This window comes from Pagrus pagrus, assembly GCF_965226575.1.
Source record: "Pagrus pagrus genome assembly, chromosome: 11".
NCBI classification, from domain to species: Eukaryota; Metazoa; Chordata; class Actinopteri; order Spariformes; family Sparidae; genus Pagrus; species Pagrus pagrus.
Window position 1 is genome coordinate 14372740 of NC_140195.1, and position 27667 is coordinate 14400406.

At 42.1% G+C, this 27667-nt stretch overlaps 1 protein-coding gene across 2 annotated transcripts in view; it reads left to right on the forward strand.

Moving 5' to 3' along the window:
- Positions 1–10880, forward strand: part of cacna2d3a (calcium channel, voltage-dependent, alpha 2/delta subunit 3a) — a 120428-nt gene extending 109548 nt beyond the window's left edge. For both annotated transcript variants that reach the window (XM_084366107.1, XM_084366108.1), the window contains 5 exons: positions 1149–1204; positions 3661–3775; positions 8320–8432; positions 9741–9823; positions 9978–10880. In XM_084366107.1, the coding sequence (XP_084222233.1) occupies positions 1149–1204; positions 3661–3775; positions 8320–8432; positions 9741–9823; positions 9978–10070 (460 nt within the window). In that variant the 3' untranslated portion in view covers positions 10071–10880. The remainder of the gene's footprint in view (positions 1–1148; positions 1205–3660; positions 3776–8319; positions 8433–9740; positions 9824–9977) is intronic.
- Positions 10881–27667: the final 16787 nt, after the last annotated feature.

Consider the following 27667-nt stretch of genomic DNA (forward strand, 5'->3'; position numbering starts at 1 on the left):
TGTTTGTTTACGAGCTCCTCCACATGTATGACGACTCGGTCATCAGTGATCACGAGCTGTAATGGCTACCTGATGTTTCCTGTTGTGCGGGTGCTCCTCTGATGCCATGTCGTGGTTGCAGAGTCTTCCTGGGTGGTCTGTTGTGGCCACAGTGCATCATGGGAGGTTCGGTTTGTCTGTGCGGATTTTACAGGCCGTCACAGTGCAGAAAGTTGTTTCGTCTTTGAAATATTAGTGATTTTTGGATTTATGTGTTTGATTTTCCGTGCATGCTTTACTGCGCTTTATTTAGTTAAGATATGAATTATCACGTATGAGTCAGTGGACGATATGTAAAAGTTAGAAACGTCCAAAGCTTTGTAGTTTTTAACTTTGTAAGATCAGAACTGCAGGGACAAAATAAAACCCAATCATCTGTATGCACAAGGTGATTTATGAGAGAAGGAATTTTACTGTTTTGGACAAGTCGTACAAGAGTGAAGAGGAAAAAAAAAAGCTTGCGTCTAGCTATTAATTTGATTCACCACTTAAAGGTGCACTCTGTAGTTTTAAGATCATCACAGCCTAAACAAACTGAATAAACAAACTCTCTTCGTTTCCATGACAGTATTTATATAAAATATTTTATATATGTTTGTATTTCCCACCAACTTTCTAGCTTCAGTGTTTTTCCTCTGAGGACAGCTTGTTTATTAAGTTATGGAAAAAATAAATATTTTAGAGTTTTACCTCATTAATATTGTAAATATTACAATTTAAATTGAATTTATTCTCTAAACTACATAGTGCCCCTTTAACTCACATGATACATTTAAGATTCAGCCAAAAGCTGCATGGTCTGAAAGACATACCAATAATTGACATTTCTCTGAAGATATTTAAGTCCCACTTTTTAAAAAAGTTTGTCATGATTTGATTGATGAGGCATCTAAGGAGCATATAAACCTGGTGGGACTGTGTCAATGTGCAGGGCTTCATATCAGTGCCATGTCTTCTTTAAAATAAACATTTTCCTCACCATAGTTGTTGAGGAACTTTTTATCTTTTATGTAAAACGTGGTTGGAATGCAGCAGAGGGAGTTACAGTATGTATTATATAAGCGTGTGTTGGAGTGTATTGTTATGGCCGATGTCTCCTCCATATTTAGATTCCTGGTCGAGTTTAACTTGTACAGCTGGTGGCACTCTGACCTCACAGCTAAAGGTAAGGACGCACTCTTCAGTAATCTGCTTGTTCTCTCTCACTCATGCGCACACTCATATAAAAGTATACAGTTTATACTGTAATTTTAATGATAGTTTACACACAAAAAGCACTGTTTATGTACATACCGAATGAATTTGATGCATGCACACAGCACTGTATAATAAGTACTATAAGAGCTGCTCAAATCACTCTACAATCACTGGTTATATTTGATACATGAAGTGCTAAATAATTTTAATCCTCAAATAACAATCACTGTTCAAAAATGATGATTTACCTAAAAGTGATTTGTGATTTGCTGTAAGTTGTTATGATGATAATATATATGTATAATTGTTTTTTAAATAGAATCCTTTACAACTAAAAAGCTGATTTTTGCCTGCACAAAAAGTCTCAGTAGCAGCATTTATTACGGATGTTAATTACATGTCAAATGGGTCCATATATATTTTTATATTTATTTATTTATGGTCTTTAATTTCAGTAACAAATATAACCATTGGAAAAAAACCAAAACCAAATGGAAAAAGATACGAAACAATTGTTTTCCTCTTTTGTAAAACAAAAAAAAAGAAAAAACACGAAAACAAAAAAGAGCAGAAAACTGTTCTTTATTCTAATTGTTTTGAACTGAATGAATGTTATCTCAAGGGTTATCACTCAGCATATCCATGTGCAACAAAAAACAAAAAAGGCTTAATTTTTTAGTTTCATAAAGACTGTTTTAACTATAGTAAACGTTGCTGTCTCACTAAGAAGAGAGAGAACGTTTTAAAATGTCACATCTTCTCAGGTAAAAAATGCACATAACATAAATGTTATTTTTATCCACATTTGCGTATTTATTTCTCAAAGAATAACGACGAAAACATTCACTGACGCGTACGCTGTCTGTTTTTTTATACAAACGCTTGAGTTCACATGGAACAAAGTTCATTTCATACAGAATAAACAATCAGTGTTCTCACCGCTGACCTTCTGTCTTCATGTTCGCCATCTACCCTCCATTTCCTCCCTGGTCTGCGTCAGTGTGACCACTGGAAAAACAGAATAAAGAGGCACAATCCAAACCCTAAAAGTAAAAATGGCAGAACACAGAATTACCTCAAGTGACCTCAGTTAGAGAGAGAGTGTGTGTGTGTGCATATTTGTATTTGTTTGTGTGTCCAGAGGGGGTTATACTCGATGGTTTTATGATCTGTAAGGATGTGTGTCATATTGGAAGTGGTGGGACTCAATATCCGCTCTGTAACAGGAGTTAAAGGCTTCTCTCTCTCTTTCCTCACTCTGTCTATCCCTCTTTCTCTCCCTCTCTGGTTTTATGTCTTTCCTTTCTTTTTCTGTCTCACTTTCTTCCACAAGCGCACACACATCCTCATATGACTACCGCCAAGCTCTGAATTCTGCGATGCCTTTTGCTTTATGGAGTGTTGAATACTGTTTGCCTGTCTGAAATTAAAGCCTCACTAAGCAGCATCACAATGTAGTATTAATTCCAGCCAAAACTAATATGAAAATATTTCAATGTGAACGTGAGAGAGGGGGGTAAGAGAGAGAGAGAGAGAGAGAAAGAACCACAAAATGAAAGTCTATAAAATGCTTTCCCTGCGCACTCTTATCCCGAATGAAGTGAAGCTGGCCATCGCTGCTCGCCAAGCAGTCGAGACAATTTCACAGCTGGCTAGCCTCAGGTCTTAGCAGCACTTTCTATATCTTTTTACAATAGAGACACAGGCCTGTGACACACAGCTGAAACACCCCAATTTAGCAGCCCGTAACCCAATCTACACAGCCTCTCAGCCTGAACTAATCCCAGACGTTTATACGTGTAGGCTGCATTTCTCACATGCACGTAGTTAATATACAACCCCACACACACATACACACACACACACATGCACACACACACACACACACACACACACACACACACACACGTTTTTCATGCAATAATGCTGCACTGCTAATTAAACCGCTCCATTTGAATCACACACATAATCCACCATCTTTAGAAATCTGTGCCAATGCCGAACTTGAAAAATAAAACAACATGTCTTTAAATGCAAATTTGGATTATATCGGTAGCTGCTTTAATAAGCCAGCGTCAAAAGCACTGACTGAAACAGAGGACTTTTCCATCCTGCAGACTTGTTTAAAACCTCTGGGTGGCAGGAGAGTTCAAGCAATGTTGCATAAATGTCTGGCCTAGATTTACTCTGGAAATGTATCAGGACGAGATGCAGCTCCGGTCCAGAAGTGCTGCTTTCTTTCAAACGTGTATATTTGCAAGGATGTGGTGTGTTTGCTTACAATCTATTTGCATAAGTATTTTAAATATATATTTGACTTTGAAATGGATGTTTTATGACTGTCTCACTCTTTCCATTCTTTCTTTCTTTCTTTCTTTCTTTCTTTCTTTCTTTCTTTTTTCCTTCCTTTCTTCCTTCCTCAAGCTCAGAGGATGGGTCGGACCACGCAGGTTCCATGTGACACAGAGTACCCGGCCTTCATCTCTGAGAGAACCATCAAAGAGAACACAGGCAACCTCGACTGTGACGGCTGCATCAAGTATGAGACACACGGACGTGCGAAAAACATATTAACAACAACACAATAAATATTTGTCTGCTGTCACAAAAAAGCATTTTTTATGTCAGCTCGCTGCTACGTGCCATAAAATAAGCTAACACTGGAAAATAAATGATCCTGTTAACACTGATAATTGCGAAATAGTTTTAATCTCCATAATCCCTGATAATGAGGAACACGTTTAAATCATTTGTTGTCTGATGAAAACGCTTTTATCCAGGCAATCCATCACACGCAGACACTCACTCTCTGCTCCTGCAGTATGAAACACGAGGCATTCAGAGATGAGTGAGAGAGGTGGAAAAAAGGCTTCCTTTAAAAATGGGAAAATGAGTGTGGTCCCCATTAACAATTTGGGCTTTTCTGTCAGGCAATTGTGGGGTGTTCTCTGGATCCCTCCAATGGGCCCTTCATTGCTCCCAGCTGTGGAGCTGCCAGGGAAGCTCAGAACCCTGTGTTTGTGTGTGTGTGTGTGTATGTGTGTGTGTTTTCCTTGTGTGTCCGCTGCCGGTAAAGCCCCACAAGGTCAGCAGGGTAACCACTGCCCTGGGTGCTAGGAGTAAAATGCGGTCGGGGATGCAGTCAGACCCCAAACACACACGTGCACACACACACACAGCACCCTCTCTCACACACTCAGACCCACCTTCCCACCCGCCTGCGAGAAGCGTGCTGCAGAGAAGAATTGCCTCATCTCCATTGATGACACCAGAGCCAGATTAGCGGGCAGGACTGTGCGCCTTGAGCAACATGCCACCTTCAAATAAATCTTTTTTAAAGCACAATGAATTTGACAAAGTGAAATGGAGTTTTTATTTCAGTTATGTGGATTTTTATAGCTCATATTAGTAATAGAGGATATTGGTGATAAACATCTGTTTCACGTTACAGGCTGACTGAGGCCCTTTTCTCTCATATTTTCATCGAGACGCGTGTGTGTGCGGCTATATGCTTTGGGAAATATACCCTAAGCTTTCGCCTGTTAAACCTCTCTTTACTGTATTATGACTGTGTGTGCACGCGTGTGTGCGTGACATCGGCATTTGTATTTGTCCCCGACTTCCTGATGGGTGAGACAGACTGACAGAGCAGAAGAAACAATGAAATCTGGTGGATGATATAATAGCTTAAGTGGCCCTATAGGATGATTTAACCTCCATTAATGTGTTGCCAGCTTCTCTAGACTGTAATATGAGATTTGGGACAAAGAGTGTGTCGTGTGTATAACCAGAGAAGGTCTTCAAGGGGACTATTAGCAACAATACTCACAGCCATATATCCTACAGCTCCCCGTGCTCTTTTTCTTTCTCCCAACCGTCCCAGATGAGCAATGTCCCGAAATGAGAGGGGTTCAAAGCCGCAACGAGCAACAGTTTCAGAGCTACACTCAGATGTGTAGACGTGGTTTCATCTGGTATAGATTCTTGAAATATCTTTTTGTTCTGGGTCACATAAATAATCACGGTATTTCTATAGTTGTGCATGTTATGATGTTGTCACTCTCAGCGTGTTAGAAGGAAAGTTTTGTTTCTTTAATCCAGCTTTTAAATCAGATTTAATTCTACACCTGCAGAAGAGAAGTCATTCTATGATATATGTACCAAAAAAAACAATCTTTACAGAGACAGCATTTATAATTAAATAGTTAGGTAATTAAAAAAGTTATGGGCACTCCCTGATGCACATTTATATCTTAGTATCAATAATCGTTTTAAAATTGTTATTATGTGCTTTAAGTGTTTTTACATGTTGAATTAAGGTTTATTTTTCAGTTTTCTGTCTAACTTTTCATAGCAAAAAGTCCGCTTTTGACATTTTTTGATGAAATATCCCATATTTTTGTATTTGATGTTTCTATTTTTAAATCTTTTCATAGCTTACGTTACTCAGCCTTTGTTATAAGCAGGCTTGGGGAGAAACAGAATACATGTAACGGGATTACATAATTAGGATACAAAAAAAAAGGTGACTATTCTGGTAAAGTTACAGAAAGAAAGATGTAATTAGAAGGATTACTAACAGGATTCCAATTTTAAAATAAATAATGAAATACTAGTCTGTAACAATGCACATGCACACACAGGACAACACTTCATGAGTCTAACACAACATCAGTCTCATCTTGCCCGACTGATGAATACACAAGTGTGTATTTTTACAGAATACTTGTTATTAAGATTTTCTCTGGTATTTATTTGCATGTGTTTGGTACTGAAGTCACCCAAAAGAAACAGAAAGTAATCAAGTTACATCTCTTTAACATTGCGATACTTAGATATGTTACTGACTACATTTTTTAACAGGTAATTAGTAACTATCGGAATTCATTTTTAAAGAAACCCTTCCAACTCTGGTTATAAGCTTTCAGCTGCATTTGCGTCAACAGCAGCTGAAAGGTAAAAATCCAGAAATCATTTCAACATTTCAAATATAGTCCCCCTAAATTTAATTTGTGTCTTGGCATCATGTAAAATGTGTAAAAAGGCCGTAAGAAGAGAAACCTGGAATCATGGTGCCCATGTTCTCCAAAACTAATAAGAGAAATGGAAACAAAATGAAAGCATTGCTCTGAAAGCTCGCCAGTCCATTTGTTGAGATTTTATTGGAGCAACTTCAACTCATTGAATAAGTAATTGCTAAATTACACATAGTAATTACTGGTCAAATTTCCCAACTGCGATGACAGGTATTTCTTAAAACCATACAGTGCGTGCAGTTATGGTTATGGCTAGTTATGCAACGATTAAATCATTGGAAAAATGTGAACATTCTCTACAGAACACACACACACAAAAACACTGCATTTCACCAAACCCTAGCTCAGACGGATTTTACTATGAAAGGCAGAAAAAACGTTGCTACTGTTCTGCATCAGAAGCATGTGTGAAACATAATGCATTGTGAAATATTATGAGTTTAAGTACAGCCGACACTGCAAAGATAAAGCATTTTTCTCTGCGATCAAAAAGTGTTGATAAGCTCTACTTTATATCAGCTTCAGCTACAGACTGTGTGAAATGTTTCGTCAGAACCCGTGAAGAAGAAATGTCACCACTTCTTTGTGTGTGTCTTTATCTCTTGCTACAGAACAACAGCTTTATACTTTACATCTTTCTAAATCCTTACTTCTTTTTCTCTCTCTGCTTTATCTTTTCTTGTGTGTCGCTCACTGCCTGACTGTGCCGTTCTCTCTTTTCTCAACATATCGGACTTCTTTGTCGTTCGTTTCTCTCACAGGGATCCATAGCGCTAGGAGACCATGTCAAGAAGACGACACGGTCTTTACCGTCCGTCTGTTTGTGAGAGAGAGTATGCATCAGTGTCTGTCTGTTTGCACAGTGCGCACATCCTTGTGTGTGTGCATCCATATGTGGTGTAGTGCTCCCTTTCCCAGTGCTGGGTATGTTCAAGGCCAGCAGCTGTGCTGTCAGGATGTGTTTAAGTCTTTTCTCCAAGAACACTTGCTCTGCTTTCTATCAGCGGGCTGAGCTGGGCCGGCACGGCGCTGTGCAGGGGTGAGCATGGATTATTAAACATCAGCAGGTCCTAATTCACCCTGATTGGATCTGGCTTTGCCTATTTGCTGTGATAGTTTGGTTGGTTTTGGTTGGTCACGGTGGGCTGGCTGTATTAGGTTGCGGTGGATTGGTGCTACTCTGGGATCAGATGCTGTTTGTGGTCAGATGAAATTGGTCATAGTATTGAATTAAGGATGGAGATATTCCTGATACTAGGTCTGTTTAAAGGGATCAGGTCTCTCCCTCTTTTCTTCACAAGCGCTAAGAAAGGGTATGCATGTGTACAGTATTTCTGTGCGTGTGTGTTCACTCAGTCAGACGTGCATGTTCTCATACGTGTCTGATAAATGCCTCACGGTGAACTCAATAAATCACCCAGCTGCGGCAGAAGAGAGGGAGGCAGAGAAGCGAGAGATAAAGAAAGAAAGGGTGACAGAAAGAAGAGATCATCTTTACGGCCTCTTTTCTTCATAAAGCTCATCCACGGTCATAAATCACTGGCCTTGAGGCCGAGGCGAGGCCTGATCTCTCAGGCCAGTAAAACACAGCCATGGGAAGCTATGAGCACAAAAGTGTGGTTCCCATTTGTCTCCCTTTGGAGTGTTTTATATTCGGCAACACTTCATTGGTGCTCGCCTTGGATAGGATATAACAAAGACAAAAGAGAAGGGAGGGGAGAGATGGGGTGGGGGGGGGTTAGTGTATACTTTCTATGTGAGTCTGTTGGTGTGAGTCTGTCTCTGTGTGTTTATTGACAGCTGGCAGTGAGACAAGTCATCTTCTTGACATGCGTCCAGTGGAGTCTCTTCAGTGCATTCCCCCCTCTGCCACAGGAGAATGCGAACACTCTCAACACAAATTCTCCGACACACACATGGAAATTTACATCATACCCGTGCGCCTTGTCTACTTGCCAATCCAGCACTCAACCCTCCCTCGCTTCATCTCCCTTCTTCCTTCCTCATCTTTTTCTTTGTTTCTGGCTGTTTGCTCTGTGATTGGCAGGTCCTTTGTGATCCAGCAGATCCCCAGCAGTAATCTCTTCATGGTGGTGGTGGACAACAAGTGTGACTGCAGCATGTTCGAGCCAATCACCATGGACCCCATCGAAATCATGTATATCCTTCACTGGCCAAAAACTTGAGAGGTGGGGGTGATTGAGCGCAGGACCTCAGTGTGCATATTCTTGTCTGTTGGTGTCCTGAAAGAGTGGGAGGATGATTTTAAAGCCTGAGAACTACATTTGACAAGGATGTTAAGAAGAGTAAAGCAACAGCTACAATAAAACCTTCATAGATTAAAAGCCACAAAAACTGATAATTGTCAAGGCTCAAATGTCAATTGGATGATGAATTTTGCAATAAACTGACTCAAGGGAAGACGAATGAGTGACTAAATGAATTAGTGCTTTTTGAGGACGACTTGAATGTGTCGTACAGCTGGCCTGCTGCAGTCTTTCCCATTTCTCCTGCCCTGGGAAAATAACAGAATTACCCACTTATGGTTTTTAAAGAAGTCTATTTTCACGCTCCTGTGATTGTAACCATTATGCCGTGGTAGAAAATAACTAAGAACATTTACCATTCATCGTAAGGAGTACTTTTACTTGGAAAAATATATTTTGATGCTCATACTTTTGTACTTTTACTTCAGTAAAAAAATGTAATGCATGACTTTTACTTGTAACAGACTTTTTCTACACTGTGGTTTTGACACTTTTACTTAAGTACAAGCTTTGAGTATTCCTTCCACCTCTGCCAGTGTGTGTCCATCAATGATAGAGGGATGTAAGTGGCATAGAGTATTTAATTTGTGGCGAAGCCATGGGGAGTCTGTTTGCACTCTGCCCCTCCAGTGGTTCAAAGAGATGAGAGCGTTCTGTGGGACAGATCTGAAGCTAAGGCTTAGAGGCAGCACTCTACTAGACGTCGGTTTCACAGAGCTGTGTGTGTCTGTGTTTGGGCTGTGTTACACAATAGCCCACGCTATGATGGGATACTGATCGATAGCAGACACAGCTCGGAGTGGAGTTTGACTGAAAGTACTTAGCTCGTCACCGCATAGCTGAGCTCGGTTCTCTTGCAATGTGCATTTCTCTGGATTTTATGCAGCACAGTCACGCTGTATATACATGTCCACCGCTGTTTATTTTGTTGCGGGGTGCTTACTGTAGCATAAAGCCTGCTATTCCGTTGCTATGCGACAAAAGAAAACTCCTCAAACATTGCTACAGACTCTGCTTTCCTTTTCTTTTCTTGCTCTTCATGCTGTGAGCCAAAGTATCAGCGCATCCATAAGAACCTCTCTTCTCAGGGTGCAATCAAAAACATGCGTTCCTTTCCATTATAAACAAGAAGTACACTCCAGCAGGAAAACACCCTGCAGAGGGTACACATTTTCTGTTATTGCCTTAACGTCAGCTGCACATAATGAATCTCTCAAGTGCGAGAGGTTGAAGATGCAAAAGGACAGGAGGCGCCCAGATACCTGTCACCCTTTTCACCCTGAGGTACTTGCCCCACGAACACTACACACACGCACACACACTCACTGTCACCGTACTTTCTTTCATCATATATCCCCCCCCCCCCCCGCTAATTCTGCTTCTGTGTTTTATTAAAATATTTCACATCTGTCTGTATTTTGCCCCCCTCTCTTTCCAGGAGAACTCAATGGAGTGCGGAGGAGCTTTGGGTCTCACCCCGTCTCTCACAGCAACACTGCTCTGCCTCCTCCTGGCGCTGTTCCCTAGGTGACCAGAGCTGCAGAGCTGGCCACGCCTCTCCATCCAGAACCCGGCTTGGATCGGCTCGGCTCGGCATGCAAACCAATCGCAACAATGCCACAGAAAAAAACACTCCTGCCCCTTACAAAATTGCGCCCAATTCCAACTCACCACCTACAAGGCCCCTAGCCCTGAGGTTCCTCCCTACAAGGCACTTATTTGAAAGGATTGATAATGGATAGCTATTACAGCTGCTAAGTAGTGATCATTAAGGTGCTTTAGCAATATCACATGAGCCACACGGAGGGGAGAAGGTTTTGAACATAGTAATAAAGCCAACAATGCACGTAGTAGCTTGAAAACTGCACAAGTGGTCCCACTGACACTCACACCGCTACGTTCAGTCCTTTCAGGTAGTAGCAAAGGGCTGGGGTCTGTAGCTGGGCTTGGAACTGGGCATTAGAGCCACGTAACACCCATGTGGAGAAAGACAGGCGCACCCTCCCTCCCCGGCCCACTTTGACTTTTCAAGTACAATAATGATTCTGAGGATAAAAAAAGAAAAAAAAAAAACTGAAGATGATTCTCTGTGGCTGGGGTTACAATGAAATGTTTGTCTAATGATCTTTTTTTTTCATGATGAGAAAAAAATAAGTTCTAGTCTATATATGAAGAAAAAAGAAAAGAGTTTTATTTATGATTTGCAAGTGGTACCCATAAACTGTGACTATGAGATTTCGAGTCCTCTGATGTGAGTGGTTGTTAATATTTGAGCTTTGCCTTATTGAACAATATTGGTCCTGTTTGTGTACTTTTGAAATAAAAAGATGTTTAAAATTTATGCGGCTGTCGAAAGGCTTTTAGTGAGGCAGAACAAAAGAGTTAATACAAAGCATCAGTTCTCACCCGTATAGATAGTCTGCTGTTGGCAGATCTGACTGATTAATACAGTATCTGCTCTTAGTGGTTTATTGTGTGGAAATGTTTGGCCTGCACATGCATGTATTTGTGTGTGTGTGCGTCTGGTGTTTCGCTCTTGTCTCAGTCATGTCAGCCACTGCCCCAGAGGCCTATCCCCCACACAAAGAGAGACAATAAAGACCATGACACCAGAACTGAAGGCCAACCACAACATACATCTGTATTTGTTTAGGAAATAGACACAAACAATCCTTTGACATTTTCTGACAAACATTCACATACATGCAAGAGCAGGATTCCTGTGACATCCCCTGTGTCTGCACACAGAAGAGTACAATAAGTAAAAACAACAGAAGTTCTCAAAGACCCCGTCAGTGCCTGCAGGAGGCCGCTCTGCTGTGGTTTCCATGTCAACACCGAGGTCCCTGTGGTCAACAACGGGCCATGCTTCGTCTCCATCTCTTTCCCCAACTCTCAATCAGCCAGACCTACTAAAGCTACTTCCTCCTCCATTGTAAAGGTAATTCTCACCGTCCTAGTGGTTCAATCTGTTCTCGACTGCTTCCCTGATCCTGTCCCTTGAGCAAAACTGTGTCACTCTAATCATTTCCAGTTGATCCGGATCTATGGTCCAAAAGACTCCCCGACTTGCTGATGGGTCGTTTATCACTGCATAATGGGACTGGAGCTGTTTTGGGTCACGCATCCAATCCGTTCTGTGATTCCTTCCTGTTTGCCAGATGAGTTATGGGAAAGTGCATCCAATGTGTGTACAAAAGACAGACTTGGGAATGCAATCTACTTTCTCAGGGCTGTTGCTGCAATGGCAGCCTTGTTGCCACCTCGGGGTCCTGTGAGTGATAAATGCTCATCTTTGTTTTCTGTAAGCAGTTTTTCCCCACGGACTGGAAGGGCAAATGTAACCCAAGCAGATGCCAAAGAAGCTCTTTTCCAAATATCCCCACTACACACAGCTCAAATGCGCTTGTTATGCAGTCGAGAAGGGTATTCAGCTAGTTGTCTTTGTGTGACTGTGTTGCAGGGTGCAATAGTAAGTCATACTTTTACCATTTTACACCAACATTAGTGTGTATATGCAGATTTTTTAAATGCATGTAAACCCTTGAAAAATAGGCAATTGACTCTGTTCCCATTGGCTGTAGACGAGCTTGCCTTTCTGTTTTTTTTTTTTCGGTATGTCACCTTTTTATGTCACAAACGCACATAAAAACAGGGAACAGCAGAAAGCAGCATAGAGACCAGTGTGATGTTGTTTTAATATCTTTAACATCAAATCTTTCAAACTGAACTTTGACTGAATGCTGTTCGAGCATTGCTTGACCGTAGATGGATGGAAAAGTATTAACACGCCAACAGTTTTGTACAAGTTACTTCCAAAATTAAATGTATTACATATTACTAGTTACTTTCATTCAGTCGTAATAACTTACTTTACACATATTACTGTCTGTGTAGCGTAATGTGTAACTTATTATACCACTTTTGCATTACTTTCACCACAGATGTATGACTAAGCATTATAAAATGGAGGAGGTAAATATTGTTTCATGGAAAGTAATTAAAAAAATGTATTGCATTTCATTACAAATCCAGTGTTGGCCGAAAATTGCATAGCCTAATAAAAGTTCTTCTCCAGAGCACAGATCTGACAGTGGTTACCACTACATGTATGTATTAAAACAACAATATGTAGAAAATTGGCATTTTGTGTGATTTGGCGCCCCCCCACAGTTTCTGAGTGCAACACCACGGTTGTAAATACAAAAGTAAAACAGTTAAATAATGTTGCTTAAAACTTATTACCAAAATCCTGTTTGAAACATGTTATATAACTCCATTTCTGCTTAAAGTGATATATAACTGTTACTATTGTACCGCGTTGCCCTCAACACTCGACGGCAACATCCAGAACTTAACTGTTTATAAAAGCATCACACCAGAAAAGGTGTCTCCCACTCGAGACAAAAGCCAGAGATATGGCTGTCCAATGTGAAAGGTTTTTTGTATCCATTTAAAACAGAAAGAAAAAGGAAAAGACAACAGAAAAATAAAAAGAAACAAAATCAAAGACTGTATGTTGGGAATCCATTGACAAAGACATCTCTGGTTTTGTTGAAACATATGTGTTTTTACAAGTCTGGCTCAGCACTCAAATGTTCACGTGGACAAGCCGGTTCAAACCTATAACCCCTGTTCATCAAAAGAGACACACTCAAAGACAGAGCGAGTGAGAGAAACATCACTGAAGGTATTTTATGAGCAGGCGTCCACATTCCTCCCCAATGATCCGATCTAAGCTGCTGTTTGTTGTGGGAAGGAACCCCTGAGAGAGGAGTCACTGATCACTGGGACACAATGCCCCGGAGGGGCCCTGCAGTTCAAAACACACCCATCCATCAGCACTCACACCACTCCAACTCTGTTTGCTCGCCATTATCTTGACTACATGAGAAATCTCTGTCGGAAGACAGATGACAGTGAATCACACACAAATTCACACATTCAAGCGTTTGTGCAAACATCCACAGTCTTAACCGTGCATTAACACACATTTATGAACTCAACGTACACACACAGCGGCGGTCACGCAGAGGGCAAAGCTTTTGGTGTTACCTCCAATGGAGTAGATAACATTGGTGGTTTGCATTGAGGACCACAGATATGTTTAAATGGAAATGATTCTGAGCAGCTGAACCACACCAGGACCACACACAGGCCTGGTGACCACAACACGCCACAGCTAAGACAAGCTGGGAAAACACACACACACACACACACATGATTCTGTCAGCATTGTAATGAGTTGGTATTTAAATTTTAGTAGGATTTTATCCCTATGGACTGTGCATTCGCTGCGTCACTGTCATCCATTAAATTTGTTTTACATGGAGTCATTATTTTCGTCTCTTGCATCGTAAGCATCTCAACTCTATCCTTATTCGCCTCCCTCTGCACCTTTCCTTTACCTTTTTTCCTGCTGCTCCCTGGCTGAAGTGGTGATAATGACCAGACCTCCTGACTACCTCCCCCACACATGTACGTACCCATACACACACACACACACACATACACACACATCAGAGACTTAACTGAACGAAAACCCCAAAGACAAATTTGTAACTGTGTGTGCCAGGAGACACACTAGTGCCAAGGTTGAGAGATGCCAGCTGAAAACATACTCCCAACACACACACACTCATACACAGAGTTAGTTGTGTACCCCATGCTGTGATAGGAAGAAAAGCCTTCAGTACATATGGACCTCTCGGTGAGCTTGAGGACCTGACAGCCAGCTGTACTAATACTGTGTGTGCGTGTGTGTATGTGTGCGTGCGTGCGTGTGCGTGTGTGTGTGTGTGTGTTCAAGACAGAATGAGAAAATAAATGAGAGTCTGAGAAACTTTGTGCTGTGATCAGGATTAGCACGCAGTATATATTTGGGAGGAAGAGTGCACGTAATTCACCAGCTTGTCGTTCATCAGTTTTCTCTCGGACAGGCAGCTTACTCTCTTCAGCTAAATATTGAATAACAAAACCAGAACAAATCATAGGCATATATTTAGCATTCCACTCTGTGTTTGTGCAAACAAGCTGAGGGAGATTTTTCAACATTAGCATATTCAGCGGAGTCTTTGTAGCTGCGATCTGAGCTCTGCCAGCCAGTCGAGTCGAGGAAAAAAAAGCCTCATTCGGTTACACATGGCAAGCCGAGCAATGGCCTGGAGGGGCATACATATTGGCTCCCTCAAACAGGAAGTGGCTAAATGGAGACCCAGGAGCCCCTTGCCTTGCCTCTGCCACTCAAATGCGCCCAGGCTGTTTTTAGAGCGTAGGACAGTTTAACAGAATGGACAGTCAGAAAGAGGAGAGAGGGGAGGGTAAGCAGCGAGGGAGGGAGGAAAGCTAGATTGGAGGTCAGGGAGGCAACGGAGGGAAAAGGCGGGCTGATTGCAACCGAGTAGGTGGTCTAACAATATCATAGCTGGAAGCAAGCAACACCACTGGCTCTCAGCCGCAGTTTGTCCCTAGGTCTCTGTGCTGGATTAGGATTGCGAACCACCACAAGTGTATGAGCAATTTAAAGTTCCCTCGGATCACAGTTCATCAGCATCAGCATGTTTGTCTTGGATGGAGGACCGATCAATGAGTTAGGGACTATTGGCTGTTGGCTCCCCCATGCCTGCTATAAATCCTGCTGCGCTGATGAACACTGAATGTTGATGTGATAATTGATGCAGTGTTTTTTTGTACATGGCGTCTCTGGGCATGGTGTGGTTACATCAAACTTTTATAGAAGTCTGTGTGTGTGTGTGTGTGTGTGTATGTGTGTGTGTGTGCGTGTGTGCATTTGTGTGTGCGTGTCCATCTGTCGTGTTTGATTTGTATCTTTATACCCCAGCTGGAGAGCTGCTCCTGCTAACTCTCTATGAACTCAGTGTGGACAGGACTAAATGGTTGCTCTTATTGGCACATTAGTGTGTATGTGTGTGTGTGGGTGTGTGTGTATGTGTGTGTGGGTGTGTGTGTGTATGGGAGTGTGCAAGCATCGATTATACTGGTTTTGCCTTTTTAATGGAGTACATACATCTACACTGTATCTAACCATAAATAAAACTATAAAGCAAGGAATCCGTCTGCATGTTATCTTACTATCTCAAGAACTGTTCATCCAATCTACTTCATACTTGGCAGGTTTGTTGCTGAGGACCTAAGGAAGTGCAGTGTCAAATTTGGTGCAATCTGGACATGCCACACGTTCAATATTAAGGCCGTAGATATACTTGCTTTTAATGACGTGTTCAGGTACGCATCAGGGCTGGCTTGCTTATCCTACGTCCAGTTGAAGCGTCGGTTGTGCACGTCCAGAAATTATCGCTGCAGGCCTGTATGTCTGCACGTAATGCGATATGCACGTGAACGGTAGGAGCAATGCATTGCAAGTGCGAGGATGTGCCAGAGTCAGGAGTCGGTGAGCAAGTCAGCAGCAGCAGGGATAACAACGGGACAACGAGCTAACGTGCCATCTAGCAGCATCCTCCATTAACACAACTACCATCACGACACAGTCAGTTGTCAGTGCGAAAATGTAGTTCAACAGCAAGTATATCTCCGGTCTAATGAATTTTGACTGAACAGCGAACACCACTCTGTGCAGCAGCGGGGGGGTTGCTTCAGCGCTCTGGCTTCATGGCTCTGAAGACTGAAGCTGAAAAAAAAAACAAAAGTAGAAGGTTGAACAAGTCTGGATGGGTTGGGAGATGCAGCCAACACAGGTTTTCTATTCTCCTGAGAGAACTGGAAGTGAGATTTCAAGGTTTTGTCAACATTAGTATGCTAGCTAACGTTGGCCTCAGGGGCTAGATTGTCTACCTTTGCTTGGCAGCATCCTTAGCTGTTCTGGGACGTCTCTGTCATTGGTTGTTTAGGTCCAGCTCAGAAAGTACTCAGATTTTTAATCATAAATATCAAACAGGGTTAGGGTTGTGTGCATGCGTGTGTGTGTGTGAGTGTGTGTGTGTGTGTTTGGCCAGACCAATGAGCCGCATGTTCTGTGCACGCTTGGCCCTGGGACTTCAACGCCCTTATTTTGCATAGCAGAGCAGTGAAAGGAAGGCTAAGATTACAACCACAGGGCCTGACAGAAAAATCACTGCAGCAATGTGACATTTATATGCCCTGGTGTCCCCCACTCGCCCCCTCCCTCACCCTTCCCTCACCCATCATTACCCTCTTGACCGAAGGACTATCCGAAGCCTTGCTCTTGACACCGACCGCAGCCCTGCACGTCCCCCTGTTCTCTCTCACCCTAACCACCATCATGGCCCTTTTCTGTATCTCTGATCTGTGTGTCAGTGCGCACACAGCGCAATACATTTATGCTTATGCGTATAGTATGCACTTGTGTGTGTGTGTGTGTCGGTTTCATGCATGTGGTCCTCCTGCTCTCTCTCACCCTAACTGTCTGGAGCATTTAGAGGACATGACATCACGGAGGGGTAATGTTGGGCGCTGACGTGTGTTCTGCGGTGGAAGCTAGCTGGGCTGTGACGCCGTCTGTTTGTTTTTCGAGATCCACAGTCAGGCAAAGGCCCGGGGAGCTGGTTGATTACGGCTCTCATTTATGTAACTGCTGCAGTGCCACAGTTAAAGGCCATGTTGTAATTAAAAATAATCAGGGCTGTAAATATACTGTGGATATGATCTCGTCATAGCTCAGAGGGAGTGTGTGAGTGTGCTCGTGTGTGTGTATGGTCTGTCTGTGGGCGGATATGAGTGTTTGTGATTCATATTGCTTATTAGTGGGTGTATGAAGTGTATTATTAATGAGCTGTGTAATCTAAGAGGCCTGCAGTGTGTCATTACTGAGAGAGGAAAAGAGGAAGTGAACGCACAATTGTCCAAAAATGGGGAGAGGACGAGAAGGTGAGGCTGAAAGAGGCCGAGGCTAAGAGAAGCAGGAAGAGAAGACACGTCCGAAATGACGGACGAGGGAGCAGAAAAGTGTGTTGATAAATGAAAAATATGCACATACAAACGGACAGTGGTAGTATTCCTCCAGAAATGCTGGCATCATTCATGATATGTACATACACACTGCGCTGCTTTGACCCTGACATGTTGCTGTGAGCTTTTTTTCTTGCCTGGTTCCGCCTGAGCCCAAATCACAACATCTGCTTGTGTGGTTTGTAGTCTTCTCCCATTTTTTTCTTGCCACCTTATTTCCTCCCCTTGTCAGTGGACCTTATCCCCCTTTATTATTGACCTTTATTTCCTTCCCTTCTTCCTAAACGAATTTCCTCCTCTTTTCATATGGCCTAATTTCTTCCCCTCTCAGTGGATCATATCCCGCGTTCAGTTAACTTTGCATAGAAATGGCCAGTAGTATCCTTCAGAGGGAAACGGTTACATTTTCACTTTTGCCACCTGATGAAAGCACAGCCTTTAGGCTGAATTCAACTGTCCGTGTTCGTGAATCCACACGGAGAAATCTCAGCTTACACACAAAGTTATAATCAGACATAAAAAATCTCTCAGCTTCTGGGCTCGTCATACTGTTCTGACTATCGCCATCACAGCCAGGGTTAAGGACACAGGGTGGGGCTGCTGCTCTATGCAGTGCCTCCCAATCAACTCTGAGGCCTGGAGCTGTTTATCTGAGAAAATAATTCCATTGTAAACCATTCAAACACAGCACAACCCGGTCTCACCAGCCAAATGCCCTGCCATTGTGTTGATGGAGAAGAAATGGGCCTGATCCTAATAAACTATGTATTTATGGACTGGGGGTAACAAGTTGAGTCAGAATGGTAATTTTGGCAAGCATTTGTTTATATACTTTTTAACAATCTTCCCTGGTGTAAACAATGTGTGTGGTTTTGCGAGCGCTAAATGCCCACTCCATTAAACAATCAGACCTCTGCTACTTCTAAGAAACTCGGTTGCTGCGAAGGCATAAACTTGATGATCACCTGGTCGATAAATCTTCCAGAGAAATTACAGCTTGATTTTTAGAAGCAGTGAGAGGTAGCATTGTTACAGGAAGGTAAAAAGAATGATGTTTCAGTGGTTCAAGAGCTTTCGCAAGAATTCAGTATATGTGGTTGAAACCAATGATTTATAGATTTTCTTAACAAAAGAAGAAAATGGATTCCACAGTGTATTTACACTGTGCCAGTCCAGAAAAAAAAGGTCTGGTTATTCTGGGATACGTGAGGAAATGTTTTCGGTTGTTTGGACGTCTTAAACCACTCAGAATGATCAAGAATGGCCCTCGACGCTGCTAAATTCACTAATGTTCTTACTAAACAGTGCTGAAGGGGAGGGAGAATAATTATTTGCTATTTACATTATTCAAGCTTTGTCAAAATTGTTCAACATTAACAAGTTTGGCTGAGAATGTGTCCTTGTTTCTCAATGAAAACTATAAGAGAAGTAGGTGATGTGAAAGGATGATGGAGTACAAGTGATTAATAGATGAATGGTACCTGCAGCACTCGAGCTGGTCCGTAGGACGAGGAGCTCCTTAATAAGAAAAAAATGAAGTGAAATGTCAGAGTAAAGTAGAAGAAAGTTGATGATTATCTGCCATACGTCATCACTCAACTATCCTCTCAAAGGAGTGATAGAAATGTTTCTACTTTGTTGTGCTTTGTCGAGACATTTTTCCTGAATGACTGTACAGGCGAATGAAATGTCAATCATTTAGTCAATAATAGAAATGGATCGCCAGTAACCTTTCTTTTCATGGGTGGCAGTAAAATTTTACAGTGATAGCAAAGTTTATAGGGAGCCAGTTTAAATGCTGATGGTTTCATTTTTCTCTATCCACTACATCCACTTTGCAATCAACTTTTCATTCATAATGACATGTTGAAGCTGAAAAACAGTTTAAATTAGTGCAAATTCATTATAATAAGTGGCTTTATTCTATATTTTGTACAGTGAAAGTTAGCAAAAACTACCTTGATAGGTGCGAAAGAAATCTGATGGATTGATATAAGTCAACAAAATGTCAGACAAGCAAATGATGCTTATGTGCCTCTTGAGCAATGAAGTGTTCCAGTAAACAGAATAACTGCTTTACTTGGACCATCAGAGCAGGAGTGAGGTGAAGGTTTAACCTCAGGAATGACCTTTAAATGTTTTATTGTCACTGGACCGGTGAACTTGAACAGTGCAGTTTATTATCTGCTCTGCTCTAGCTGCCCCACCCATAATCTACACATACACACAACTCAATAACTCAGTGACCCGACTCAATTGCTGACCACGTTTTTCCTTTTTCCAAAGCCTCCTGACTTGAAGATTAAGTTCTGCTTGCAGAGCCCCCTGCTTCTCAAACAGGTGTGTTTGAAATTTTGATGTGGGTCTTGTAGTTGTCAACTGTGATCAGTGTGTGTGACAAGAGGCACACTCGCCTGCTGGGTCCAGTCTCTGCACCCCACCGGCTGCCTGTGACGAGGCGCACACCTGGCAGCTTGCGTACACACATGCGATTGAACACACACCTGGTACAGACACACCTGCCCCTGTTGTCAAAGTTGTTGAGCGGAGACAGGGCGCAGGCAAGGAGGTCCACCAGAACAGCCAAATAAAAACGCTCAATTATAGAGTCAAAAGAGCACAAGAGACATTCAGAGGCCTGCCTAACAATTTATGCCTTCTTTCACCTTCAATTCACCTTCACCCAAGGGCGTAATTTACATTTTAACTTTTGGGGAGACATCTGGGAACTACTCAAGACTCCTCAATTATAGTCTGATTCATGTTCATAACACAAGGCATATGCTATGTAACCCTTTGGCACTCGACACAAATTAGAAGTATATAAACATAATTGCTGAGAGACAGAGTTGCACTTAACTTGACATCCTGACCTGGACAGTGTACAGAGAAAGGGGCACAATGGCAAGTGAGCAGGATATGAATGTGGTAGTGGAAGTGCCAATTTACATCGACATCTCTAGTGTTGCAGAAGAATTAAGACACGTCCAATTATTGACTGTAGAAACATGAGCAAGAAAAAGGAAATAATAATACAAAAAAGTTCCATTCCCTTCCAAATGTTACCATGATTTTTAGATAACAAGTAAAAACGCGTGTCAAGTAGAAAAGGTCACACAGTTGCCTTCACTGTAGGTGTACTTAAAATCAACACCCACTCCACCGTTGAACTCTGCTGCTCTGGGTAAAAGTGTCAGCCGAAACACCTTAAATGTAATGTTTTCATAACATGAACTATGTTCTATGATAAAATTCACTAAAGTTTATTTTTGCAAATGTTTAATGAATACCCACTTCCCTCATTAATCTCCCAGCTAAGCACACCGAAGATAAACAGTAAAGCTGTTAAACAGCTGAGCTGTCCCACATATTCAGCCCTTCTTATAAAAACCTGGAGGGCCGATACGCACTCCAGACTTGGCAGATCAGTCTAACTTTGGTTTGAGGACTTCCCTAGTCTTTTTCTCCTGTAGTTCTCTGTCTCTCTTCCTCTCTCGCTCTCTCTTTCTTTTTCTTTTTTGGAATTCACCTCCGTAATTTATTTCATGCAGGAAAAAAGACATTGTGGGCTCATAAATCACAAGCACTTTATATAAAAAGAAATGAAAGCCGCCTGCATGTGGGATGTTTTAACTCACATTCTTAGCAATTCAACATGTAATAAAAGAAATATGGAATTTTCACCTCAGGTCTCTATCAATAAAACAAATGTGAGCAGTGAATATGCTCTGTGTTCCTGTGCTCACACCGTATTATGACATTTACATAACTTGATTTGTAAGCCAAGTCTGCAACAGTGAGGCAAACAGAGTGCATGTACAGTAACTCTGAGTGTGATCTACACCAGGGCAAAGACAATTCTTATCACAGCAGATATATGGTTTAAGACCCTTTGATGACCGAGTTTCCCAGAAGACTAAAAAAGGTTTGTCCACAGACAGGTTTATACTTCAGCTTAAATTTCATGCTTAAATCTTCCGCACTAGACATTACTTGTACACTAATTTTTGCTTCATTGCCAAAACAAAACCAGAGAGACTAAATACACTGTAGATGGAATTTCTGGAAAGCAACATGGGCTGACATTCATTAATCACTCATACATAAGAGAGGAAATCAAAATAAATGAATCCTCACACACTTTTTGATGTGCGTTCACCCTTAAAGGAGCCTACCTATGGTCTCAGGCTAATTTGGGCGCTATACACGACGTGGCAGCTTCATTTTATTTTCCCCTGTCACATTGAATCCATCATTCTGCATACCATTTGACTTATAGCATAACTGCCAGTCTGCTAAAGCCAGCCCTGATCACTTTAATCTGTGCTGCTGTTTGCGGGTTTTAAACGATCAGGTTGTACGAGGCTACAGCGATCTCCCCCGTGGAGAGATCTTGTTACTCTGGGACACCACTGGCAGCTCCTACTACCTTCTCTCGCTCATTTATCATCTGATGGTTGTAGATAGCCACTTATCCTCTAGATATGAAGGGAAACACATGATTTTCTGGTTGTGCAAAGGCAAAAGGAAGCGCATGATTTTCAAAGTGTGTAACTGATGAGAGATGTTAACCTGCTCTTATTCCTGGAAATGTATGTAAAATTATCCTAAAGGCCTATCCCAGTCTATCCCAAAGTAAATTCAAAGCTGTTGTTGAACCATTTGGAGCACATGCATGATGTTGGGCTCTTTTGAGAGGCTGTAAGCTGACTCTTTTTCCCAAGCTGTCAGAAGTTTGAACACACTGAATTATTTAGTTATTTTTCTCGCATGTTCTAATGCAAAAATAAGTCTTGTCTGCGCGATCATTCATTGGCTGTCATAGGCTCTAGGGCAGGCATAGAAGCTCTTATCTGCTTAAATGAGCTGTCAATCAAACGGCTGCCATCTCAGGAGCTCCGGTGTCGAGGTATAATGGCGTCTGCTGTGAAATGAGGAGGTTTTTGTTGGGTTTTTTTCCAGATAAAAGCATGACAAATATATGAATATAAATTACTTGTTACTGAAATGGATCTAGTGGATATTTGGGAATAAGAGAAGACAGTTTTTGTTGGAGTTTGATGCACCACTGAAACACCAACTTAATTGGTGAGTTGGCAAAACTTTGTACATGCTAGTTTGTTAGCTTGTTTGTTTGTTTGTTTGTTTGTTGATTGTACCTTCCTGATGTGGTTTTATCTGGCATGAATACAGTCATGAGAACCTTAGCCTTCTAACGATGTATGGCATGACTATGAACTTAAATTGAGCCGTTTGTCTGTTTGCTTGTAAAGTTTGTTGAACTGGCCGACCGGGCCGCTTGAGTCTCTTTCAGTCATAAATGTGGATTGTTGCTTTTGAATATGCCTCTACTGGCTGGGGGATGGACATGGACTTGTTTAACATCCTGCTAAAGCCGGACGGCATGTAGTTCTAGCTACATGTGCGTGTGTGTGTGTGCATGCTTGCATCGATGCATGGTGGTGATTTGTGTTCTCTCAAAGCCCTCTATGCTCAGGGGAACAGCCATATATAACCATAGTGAAGAAGACAACCATGTCCTCCCACTGTGTCTGTACAACCCTCACCTTTATTCTGAAAAAGCAGACTATAGGGTTGAAATATGGCGTTATGCATGTAATGCTGTCTGACTTTTACAGCAGAGGCTGCAGAACGCATCTGATGTCGCTGCGACGTTGCAGCTGTTGAGAAAAAAAAATACGCGTTTGCAATGCTTTGAAATGAAGTTCTGTAGACTAACACCGTTAATGAAAAGTAAAAGAAGAAGTCTGTGAGCTGGTTACAGCAGTAGGTTAAGTAAGTACACAGTCTCCCTCAAGCTACAGTGCAGAGGGACAGGTCTAAAAGGAATGTCAGTCTCCTAAAGCCCTTCGGGTAAGGACGTAGGAACCACGGTCTGACCGAGAACACCTGCACCTTATAGAGGCCAGTGTACAGAGAGCTTCAACATCCTGATCCAACATACACATTATGAATGTACGCTTTCACGCAAACACACATGCATGGGCTGAACACACATGCACAGACACACACACACACACAAATATGCATAAAAGCCATTTGTGCTTACACACACAGCACACATCCATACAAATATATAAATATACACCGCTTGTGTCATCTTTTCCACAGCTTCCTAACCTTTTTCTAACTTCAGTAACATTTTTTGCATCTTTTCCCTCAAAAGGTAAAGTGCAATGAAATACTATCCCCATGTTATAGAGATGGACAAGACCCAAAAATGCTCTACACTCCCAAAGAAACTTCCCCTCTGCTCCTTTTCAGACTTTCGGGAGGAAAAAAAAGCCTCTTCTGGAGACAGTGAGTTATTTGTACAGGTCTGCAGCATGTCTGCAAGCTGGGATGGGTGACTGGTTTTACTGGTCTACCTCTGCTCCCCTCAGAGAGACAAAGTGAGCGGAACAGAATGATCTTGGGCGTAATGGTGGAAACAATTTTCCTGGGCAGACCTGTATGTGGGGCCTTTCAGTGAACTTCCTCATTAGTGTAGCTTGCTAGAAATGCTATTGATTGTGCAGGATGTCTTCGGACTGAGTTCAGATTTATTAAGTCTGAGATTCCAACACAATGTACAGAAGCAAGCTCTGTCCTCTGCATGGCCATTCGAATTGTAACACCTGGCGTATTTCAGGTTTCTCTCGTCAAAACGAGAGTTTAGCTGAGATTCAAACAACTTCCAATATGTGTGCTTTGGTTCCTCGCCATCTTATGTGGTTTCATTCAAGCGGTATAAAAAGAGGTGGCACAGCGGGATACCTTTATAATCTAATCGTTTCTCATTAGCCTCGCCTCAGGGCTGATGGCAGACGGCACTATGCATCAGGTTAACACACCGCCTAAGTTAGTCTTAGCTTGTTTTCCTAGGCAGACGGCGCTCCGTGGCTCTCCAGCAGTCATTAAGAACCACAGCACGAGTGATGAGCTAAAGGCTAAACTGGAGACCGGCCGGGAATCAGAGCGCTAAAAACACACACAGCTTTCAGACAGTGACGGCTGGGCCCCATCCAACACCAACCTTTAACGCTGTAGCACCTGATGTAGCTCCTTGTAAAATGGCCGCCCACGCATGAGACTCCACAGGATCAGAACGATGCCCTACATTGTTACAAGGACAGAGGACTGTTCTCACTTTCTTTTCTGGCTGTCTTCTGTGTAAACAGGAAATCATTTTTCATTTTTGTTGACATCCAAAAGAAAGAAGAGAGGGAGAGATATATGGTAGAAAGGGGCTGAGAAGAGAAGGGAGACAGTGAGGGAACTATTGAGACCAGATATTTCCCCTGTTTTGCTGCAGGGCTGCATACATTTCGTCCATGTTGTACATTTGAGCTTTGGTGTCGGAAAGGCCTTCCTTATTGCATTATCCACCTCCGAAGCCGATCTGACATGCTTTCAGGTTTTGACCTAAGTAGCGTTTTGCTTTTTCATCATTACAGTTTTTTCTTGACAACTCTGGACATTTATCCATTAATAATCAATAAAATAGGAGAAAAAGAGAAAAGGATTAATGCCACATTATGTTTGTGCCGAAAACCAGAACTGAATGTGCTTTAGGGGGTAATACATTATGTCACATGCATTTTACATTTAGAATTCAAAAGTCAAACATGGTTTCTATGCCATTTACCGCTGCTGTTTCATCTTGTTTGCTGTGAAATCGACTCCCACTCGGCATATATGAGCTGGAGTGGAAAACGAATAGAGATTCCAAGCGCATGTGAGGTATGTGTTTCCTATGAATAAGATAACTGGCCTTTCTCTCAGCTTTGAGCTCATGTCAGACTATATGAAGTCAAAGTATACAAGTTTTTTGGAATCAAAAGTGCATTATTATTCCCCGTGTCAGTAATGAATAATGTTTTCCATCTCAAGGATGAAGACTCGGGAGAATTTTACATGTAATGATGTGCACTGTAGTATGTATTTATGTGTGTGTGTGTGTGTGTGTGTGTGTGGGTGGGTGGGTGTGTGCATACATTTCTGAATGTGTCTGAGAGACCCTGGGGAAGCCAATTTCTGGGTGTAAGAAGACCTAAAGCTGGTCCTCTCATTCAGCTTGACACTGTGGCCAATCATAACCTTTCCCTGGGTTCCCTCTGTAACTCAGATCAAGCTTAAGGGGGCCCAGAAAGCCACTCCATGGGCTTGCACACACACACAAACTCACACACATCACCAGCCCGGTGCCAGAACCCATTCATCAGGCCCTCATAGCTGGGCCCTGTCAACCTCCAGCCCCAGGCCTGTAGGCCTCAAGCCAGGGGCTTGAGTTCCGGGCTCCCCGCCAGTCTGTCATGGTGCTGGGCCACGGGCCAGCCTTCCATCAGCTTTGATGTGCGATGCATAACCAAATGGCTAAAGAAGGGTGGCCCCTCAGCACAGGAGTTACGCAGCACACTGAGCGGGTCAGTGAGCAACCATAAGCATTCAGCGTATGCATACACACACCGAGGGCAGACTTCTCCAAAACATGGTTTGGGGAAGGGTTTTGGATTTTTTTTTTTTATTGAAGTTTCCATAGCATATGCTCCCTGTTATACAATTAAATTGAAGCTTGAAATATTTTGTATTCTAATATGATTAAGTGGGCTTAATTGTTTGATTTGGAGGATTTATAGAGCTACCTAATTAACATTGCGATAAATACACATTTTTTTTATTGCTCCACATGCTGAGCTATAATTTGTCAGATTTTCATCATGTTGAAGACTGAAATGCAGCGTTTATGGCACTGGTGCACTGGAGGCCTGAGAGATTGATTACATCGGAGGAAAGCAGGCAGAGCCAATGAACTGTTGAATTATGTTGTGTTTTAAAGTCGTGTGCCAACTCTCATCTGCATAGACAGGTTAGTCCCCCTCTCTCCATCTCACTCTTTCACCCAACACATAAATAGTCACAGGCACTCATGTACAAAACCCCCACATTTACACCCTCACACACGAATGTAACAACAGATTGCGCAATACTCATTGCGAAAGATTCTGGTGGAGTAAAAACAACATTCACGTTTCAAGAACAACAAACGTTGATAAGTATGTATGTGCTGATCGACAGTTGTTGGGTATTTCCAATATGATATGAACAATGAATGGAAAAAATGTGGTGTTTTGATCTAATCTGAACCATAGTTTTTGTAACCGTTGTCTGACCTTGATACCGCTAGAGGAGGAAATGTTTTTACCAAAACACTGGACCGCAGCATCACCTCATATCTCTGGCTGCCTTTTTTTTTGCTTTGTTTTGTTTTTGGTCCCTCTCTATCTCCCGTTTTTTCTTATCTTCCATTTTTCGTTTCTTCTCTCTCTGCTTTATATCACGAGGAATGTTTTCGGAGCAGCTCCTCTGTCATCTTGTTAAACAGAATCAATTAGAGCTGATGAGAAAGAGTATCCATCTTTCTCTGAGGTTAGTGGGGCTAGGCTGGACAGGCTACTGGAACCAGCGACTCCGATGCATTGGTCTTAAACTCGGTTCCTCTTTAGGGAACCCAAGAAACGAACAATGCTCTTGTTTGAAAAATTCAAAATCTCCCTTCCAGTGTTTATCTGCAGGAGTGGTCTTAAAACAACAGTAAAGAAGTACTACTAATATGTGACGGCAATATTTCAGAATCTTTCGTCCTTGCCAAATCAGACAAATAAACACGACATACAATATGTGGGAATAAGGCGGCCTTTCTGAGCCCCCCTCTAAGAAAAGTCAAAGCCAATAGGAAGTGCGAATGTTCCACGAGCAGACACAGGGCCTTACAGAAGGATATTCACCTTTAAAAAGGTGTTAGGTTTATTGGATCTAGTGGGACATTACCTGCATATCCAGCTATGCCATTTTCCGTCTGCACTGTGTTGATTCATTAACCACAAAGACCTCAGTGTAAAGACCCTGTTTAAACACCTTATTTCATTAAGTGCTTTTTAATGAGGGCGCTAACTAGCCCGGGTGTCAGTCATCAGGAAAAAGACGGCCAAAGCTTTTGGAAAAATCTGTTTTTTTGTGGTCTATTACATTTTTCCTGTGATGGTAAAAGTTATGATGAGTGTGTGTGTCGATTCTTCTCTGCTTCTCAGTCCAAGCGCATCTTGTGTGACCCGTGTTGGCGTGTTTTTTTTTTTTTTTTTGCATGGCGGTTCCTCAATAAAGGAACTGGCAGTGGAACAG